This window comes from Mus caroli, unplaced genomic scaffold, assembly GCF_978045245.1.
Source record: "Mus caroli unplaced genomic scaffold, Mus_caroli_1 scaffold_11, whole genome shotgun sequence".
In the NCBI taxonomy this organism is placed as follows: Eukaryota; Metazoa; Chordata; class Mammalia; order Rodentia; family Muridae; genus Mus; species Mus caroli.
Window position 1 is genome coordinate 51,459,574 of NW_028227266.1, and position 6,270 is coordinate 51,465,843.

Sequence of the window (6,270 nt, forward strand, 5' to 3'; positions counted from 1 at the left end):
TCAGCTACCACCAGGCCCAGATCCAGGGCTTTGAGTTGGCTCACCCCAAAATCTACATCTGTGAACTGCTGGAGCACATGAAAGGGCCAGTCCTGCTGATCCAAAGCTGCAAGATCTCATGGTATAGGGCAACAACAGGGTAAGGAAGAGTCTTGGTGGCAATCTAGTGTCTATGGTGTGGCAGAAGCTAAAGGCCTCTAATCAGACCAATGACTCATCGCAGTGAACATTTGCAAGTGAAGATGTGTGGACAGAGGGGTATACTGTGGGACACTGTGACACACTACAGCTTCCACGATGAGATGTTCTCTATGTTTTGGTGGTTTTCTCTGTTTGTTTGTTTGTTGTTTGTTTGTTTTCCTTTTCTTTTGATGGGGAGGGTGCAAAGGCAGATATGAAGGAATGAGGAGATGAGCGGGACTGGGGGGTGCATGATATGAAACTCACAAAGAATCAATAAAAAGTCGGGAAAAAAGAGGGAGATAAAGGGACAGGAAGAAGCAAAGTCAGTCATTGACAGAACACGAGAAAGAGACCTGAGGACCAAGGTGAAACTTCCCATTATTCAGAGATATCTTTGTCATTATGCCCTTGGAGACGCTGGTGTGGACAAACCTCTGTACGTAGTCTCTTCTGTTAGATTCTGTGTGTAGTAGAATGAAAACACATACTTTGAAATGGTGAGAGCAACCGAAGACCCACATTTTTAAATTAGATGTTTCCAAATTATGTACTTCTTTTACTTCATTCCGAGTAAGTAGAAAAAGAAGGCAACGATTTTAAATGGCCCCTGACAAGAAGAACTTGAAGGTGAGGGGGGTGAGGATTGGGAATGCGCTAGCAGTGCTCCTGACCACAGACACAAACCATCTGACGCAAGAGCAAGCTTTCAGCGACTTGGCCCTATGGCAGGAATGAGCAGCTGCTTCTGTTGGTGTTTATGGCTTCCAGTCTCCCTTACTGTTAACTTTGTGTATAGTTGGTTTAATGACACGCTGTGTGGGAAAACTTTGAAATATGGCGTTTCTCCCTACAGGAAAATTGTTAAATCAGGAATTTCTTGGAAAGGCTTAAAAAAAATCTGATGAATTTGTTTTAAAAATCAGAACATTGAGACTAGTGAAGGTGCCACCATTAAGCATGTGTTAACTAATTTATTATTTAGTAGTAAGTCAACTTAGTGCCCATATAATATGTTGCAGGTATATTGCAAGCTGGAGAGAAACTGCTACAAGCAACTCTTCAGCTAACTTAAAAGGTAGGCGACTATTTTTTTGTGCGTGAGTATTTTGCCTTCATTTTAATTGTGCCACCATGCATGACGTGCCTGTGGAGGCCAAAAGAGGACGCCAGATCCCCTGGAACTGGAGTTACAGTTATATGTACTGTTACAATGGTTGCTGCAAAGTGACCCAGGTCCTCTGGAAGAGCATCGAGTGCTCTTAACCACTGAGTCATCCTTCCAGTCCAAAGTAGGTGATTTTTAGCGATACTTTATGGAAAATCCGTATGAGTCGAAATGATACTCTTCTTATCTGCATATATGTCTGTAGCATTGAGTCTGGGCCACAGCACTGTGGATCTTGGCAGGTTACGCTTCGAGCCACCTGCCTAGGGAATCTTTGGATTCATAAATGAAAGGCACACACACACACACACACACACACACACACACATTAATTTTAAAATGCCTTGGCTCCCTCAAAGGCTAAGCACTCTTAAACCTTCTGCTGCTACTCCAGGCCCGATCAGGGAAGTGGCCAGTGGCCCAACTTCTTACATGCCTTGTTGACTTTATCTCCTGCAGTTCCTACATCCATCCACAACCCAGCACTTCATGGGGATCTCTCCCTCCTCCTCCCTCCTGAGTCCCACCCAGTCTCCCTTTGCATAGCCATTAGCAGCTGGCATCTTTATTGGTCCATCAAAACCCAATTGGGGACAAGGACCTTTGGCATTTGGACATGCAGATTCCCAATTGACTCAAAGCATTAGAACCAATCTCTAACATACATCCAAGAAGCTAATCTTTTACCATCAAGAGTGTGAGTGTACGAGGGTATGAATGACTGTCAGGTCGTATTCACCTTTACACATAGGACTATCATTTAAAATAGGTTGTCTATGTTATTTAAGGTTGAATAACTCTTTTTCTTATTTGTTTTTAAAAAAGATTTATTTATTATTATACATAGGTACACTGTAACTGACTTTAGACACACCAGAAGGTGTCAGACCTCATTACAGGTGGTTGTGAGCCACCAGATGGTTGCTAGGATTTGAACTCAGGACCTTAAGAAGAGCAGCCAGTGCTTTTACCCGCTGAGCCATCTCACCAGCCCTCTTATTTGTTTGTTTGTTTGTTTGTTTTGAGACAGAGTTTCTTTGTGTATCTCTGGCTGTCTTGAAACTCACTCTGTAGACCAAGCTGGCCTTGAACTCACAGAGATCTGCTTGCCTTTGCCTCCTGAGTGCTGGAATTAAAGGCATGCGACACCACCACCCAGCTGCATAACATTTTTTCAAGTAGCATAGCTCATGGTTTTGCTAATGATCTCCAGTGGGCAAACTTGATTTGGCAAAAAAGAATGCCTCCAAATGTTGGAAATGTTTAAGTTCAATGCCACTTGTGTCCTTCCAGTAACAACACACTTAAGACTATCATTATACCACAGAAATAACAATGATTCCAATATGTCTTAGAGTTTCTATGCTGTGAGAAATCACTAGGACAAAAAAAAAAAAAAAAACAAAAAAAAACAAAAAAAAAAAACTTGGGAAGGAAAAGGCTTATTCACATGCCTACAGGCCAATCTTAAAGAGGCACTTCTCAGTTAGGAGTCACTCTTCCCATGTCTGTGTTTTTGTCAAGGCAGCGCAGTAAGGAAAGCCTGTGATGACCTGTGATCAGAGTGTGGCTTTGCTCCTTATAAGAGCAGCAGTCAGGCAGAGGTTACATTGTGGGGTTCTAGCTCTGCTCTTTACTAACTGTGTGCTCTTGGGCAAGCTAAATAGCTCAACTCCTTCCTTTGTAAAGCAAAAATAGCAACAGCATCTATACCTAGCTTGTGGGTTGTGGTGACACCTAAAGCCTAGGTTAGTGCTGGGCACTTACCAGAGCTCAGGATGCTGCCCAACACTCGTTACCCCCCAGTAGGAGCTCCCATTTTCATTAGCTCACTCACTCACTCACTCTCAGCTCGCTGATGCCACCCAGACTCACCACATGACTGCCTTTCGTGATTTCTGCAATGGCTTCCACGCTGACACTTCAAGTCCATTCTACATACAACAGATCATGTGAACTCTTTTTTTTTTTTTTTTAAGATTTATTTATTTATTTATTATATGTAAGTACACTGTAGCTGTCTTCAGACACTCCAGAAAAGGCAGTCAGATCTCGTTACGGATGGTTGTGAGCCACCATGTGGTTGCTGGGATTTGAACTCCGGACCTTCGGAAGAGCAGTCGGGTGCTCTTACCCACTGAGCCATCTCTCCAGCCCTCATGTGAACTCTTAACAACCACAGTGAAGAATAAACTGACTTGACTTTTCAAGCAAACATATGAAACAGGCTCCCTTACCTGCATCTTCTGAGAAAGATGGTAGAAAGATGTTATGACTTGCTCAAGGTTAGTCTATGTTAGGATTTAAACTGAAGCAGATTAAGAATCCACAGCTGAAACACTGCTGCAGTCGGATGCCTCGAATACAGAGCTTTTCACGTATGAACTCCGTTGACTAGCTGTACATACATGAACACATTATGCTTCCTACTCATACCCTTCATTTCTCAGACCCATGACGATTCCTCAAGCACACCAAGCAGTTTCTGCACTGGGGATTAACAGAGATTAACGCTGACCTCTAAGACTGACTGAACCAGTATGATGTGAGTAGCCCAACAATGGCTGTCTCACACCAGAGTCTGAGGATCCAGTGGTTGACATTCCATGGGGGCTGGGTACAACATCGGTTCTGAAAGCCTGAAGAGCTGCTAGTCTTCAGGACATGTTAGGAACCCGAAGAAGCTGGTTCTGGTATCAGTGAAAGGATGCAGCAACAGTGCAGATAAACCTGCCGTTAAAATGAAGGCGGGCAGGCAAAGCAAACTTCCTTTTCTACCATCTTTTATCTGGGATGCCACCAAATTCAGGTTAGGCCTTTCCACTTCAATTAATCAAGCAAATTCCTTACAGGAGTGCTTCCCTTTAAGTTCAGTCAAGTTGACAGCCAAGACTAACCATTACAATGGCCTCTATAGAACAATTTTTGGTAACAGTCTTTATAATAAAGGGCAGGGAGGCTAAAGCCTTGCTACAGTAATCTCAAAGAGTACACACATATGGTTCACTGGCAGATTAAAGAACAGAAATGGCAGGTACAAAAAAAGGAAACAACATAAATTACTAAGTTCTCAAGGGTTATGGTAGAGGGTATGCTCTTTCCAACTATCACCTTTATAAAAGGCTAGGTGAAAATTATTTTAAATAGTGAAGAAGGTAGCACTAGAATACACACTAACCATTCAAGAAGCCAGAGAAAGCCAGACACGTGGGAGGCAGGGGCAGGGCAGGCAGATCTCATAAGTTCAGCGTCAGCCTGATCAACATAGTTCCCAGGACAGCCAGGAACATACAGAGCCCGTCTCAAAACACAAAGCAAAAAGACAGGGCCTTTGTGCATAGGGGTATGGGGATATCCAGAGCCGATCCATAGAGGGAAATGGCCATAGTTAATTACAAAGCTCGGTTTCCAAAGAGTATGCACCACCCCATTTAATCCTCATACAACCAGGCAGGACCTAACTAGTGGGGAAGACCACTTGCTCTGCAAGCTTGAAGCACTGTGTAAGAAAGGTCAGGCGTGGTCTGTGGGTGCTTATAATCGCAGCATTAGGGAGAAGACACACGTGGGCCCCAGGAGCTCACTGGTCAGTCACCTGACCAGTGAAAGAGCCAGTCAGAGGAGTAAGGCACTGTGCTAGAGACGCTCACCTTATGTCACTCTGTGGCCTTTATGAGGGTATACACACACCATGAAGCAGGTTCTACTACTGTCTTTCATTTGACAGATGAAGACTTGGGCTTACAGAACATAAATGATTACCCCAAACTAGACAAGTAGTTATAAGTAGACCATACCTAGAACTCAGGCCCTGCAGAGACCTATGTAGAGAAAGACAGTGGTTAAAGTAGAACAGAGATAGGGCATTCCGTTTCTATAAAACCACAATAAGGACATGTGCTCAAAGTGTGGACAAAAGGACTATAGGGCAAGATTGTGTGTGTGTGTGTGTGTGTGTGTGTGTGTGTGTGTGTGTGTGTGTAAGTTGAACAGGGTTTCTCTATGTAGTCCTGTCTGTCCTAGAACATGCTTCCTAGCAGGCTGGCCCCTAACTCAGAGATCCATCTGCCTCTGCCTCTAAGTGCTGGGACTGAAGGTATTCACCAGCACACCCAGCAGGGCATTGTTCTAACTGTCCATCATTTCTCTTTAGATGTCAACCTTCAGCGAATACAGAAAAGCCTGGAGAGCAACATCTATGGAGATGAGGCAAAGCAAGCAGGGGAGTCACTGTATGATGACTCTACTTACTATGAAAATGCTTACACACAACAGTTCACTAGATTAACACCCGACTCCATGTTCGGCATGTAACCAGAAAGGATTCCCTTCTCTGAGCAATGGACCTACCTTCAAGCCCACTTTCCAGCGAAAGCCAAGAAACTACTTATTCTGACTACAATGACATGTGTATTGTCTTACTTTTAGTTAAGGGATACTGAAGAAATACTGCCCTGGACAGTGTACAGTTCCTCCTGGTATTCTGATAAACTGTAGTTGTTTGACAGTTATACTTAAAATAAAGATACTTTTTTTGGCATTAAGAACCTTCAAATACAGTTTTGCTTGCGGGGCAGTTGTTCAGTGCAGGGCTCAATCACCGAACACTCCATCTCCAAACGGCTCTCACTTACTTGTCTTACTGAAGTATCCACTGATTTTTCTTTTCTTTTTAATTCTGCACAGGTAACAATTTACACATTTATGGAGAATGGTGTATACAACATGTACCGACGGAGTCAGGGTGGCTGATGTCTCTCCACTTGGTTTAGTTTGGCACCTTTGGGTGTGTAGTGCCACAGTGCATGTAGAGTGCACGGACGTCTTTGGTACCCTGACTTCCTTTGGAGATACACTCAGAAGTGACGCTGCTGAACCACACAGCAGATTCACTTTCCCCTCATATCAACACACACATTTTG

At 43.7% G+C, this 6,270-nt stretch overlaps 1 protein-coding gene across 2 annotated transcripts in view; it reads left to right on the plus strand.

Moving 5' to 3' along the window:
• Positions 1–5,817, plus strand: part of CUNH11orf65 (chromosome unknown C11orf65 homolog) — a 28,514-nt gene extending 22,697 nt beyond the window's left edge. For both annotated transcript variants that reach the window (XM_021172722.2, XM_021172723.3), the window contains 2 exons: positions 1,203–1,258; positions 5,502–5,817. In XM_021172722.2, coding sequence (XP_021028381.1) covers positions 1,203–1,258; positions 5,502–5,662 — 217 coding nt within the window. In that variant the 3' untranslated portion in view covers positions 5,663–5,817. The remainder of the gene's footprint in view (positions 1–1,202; positions 1,259–5,501) is intronic.
• Positions 5,818–6,270: the final 453 nt, after the last annotated feature.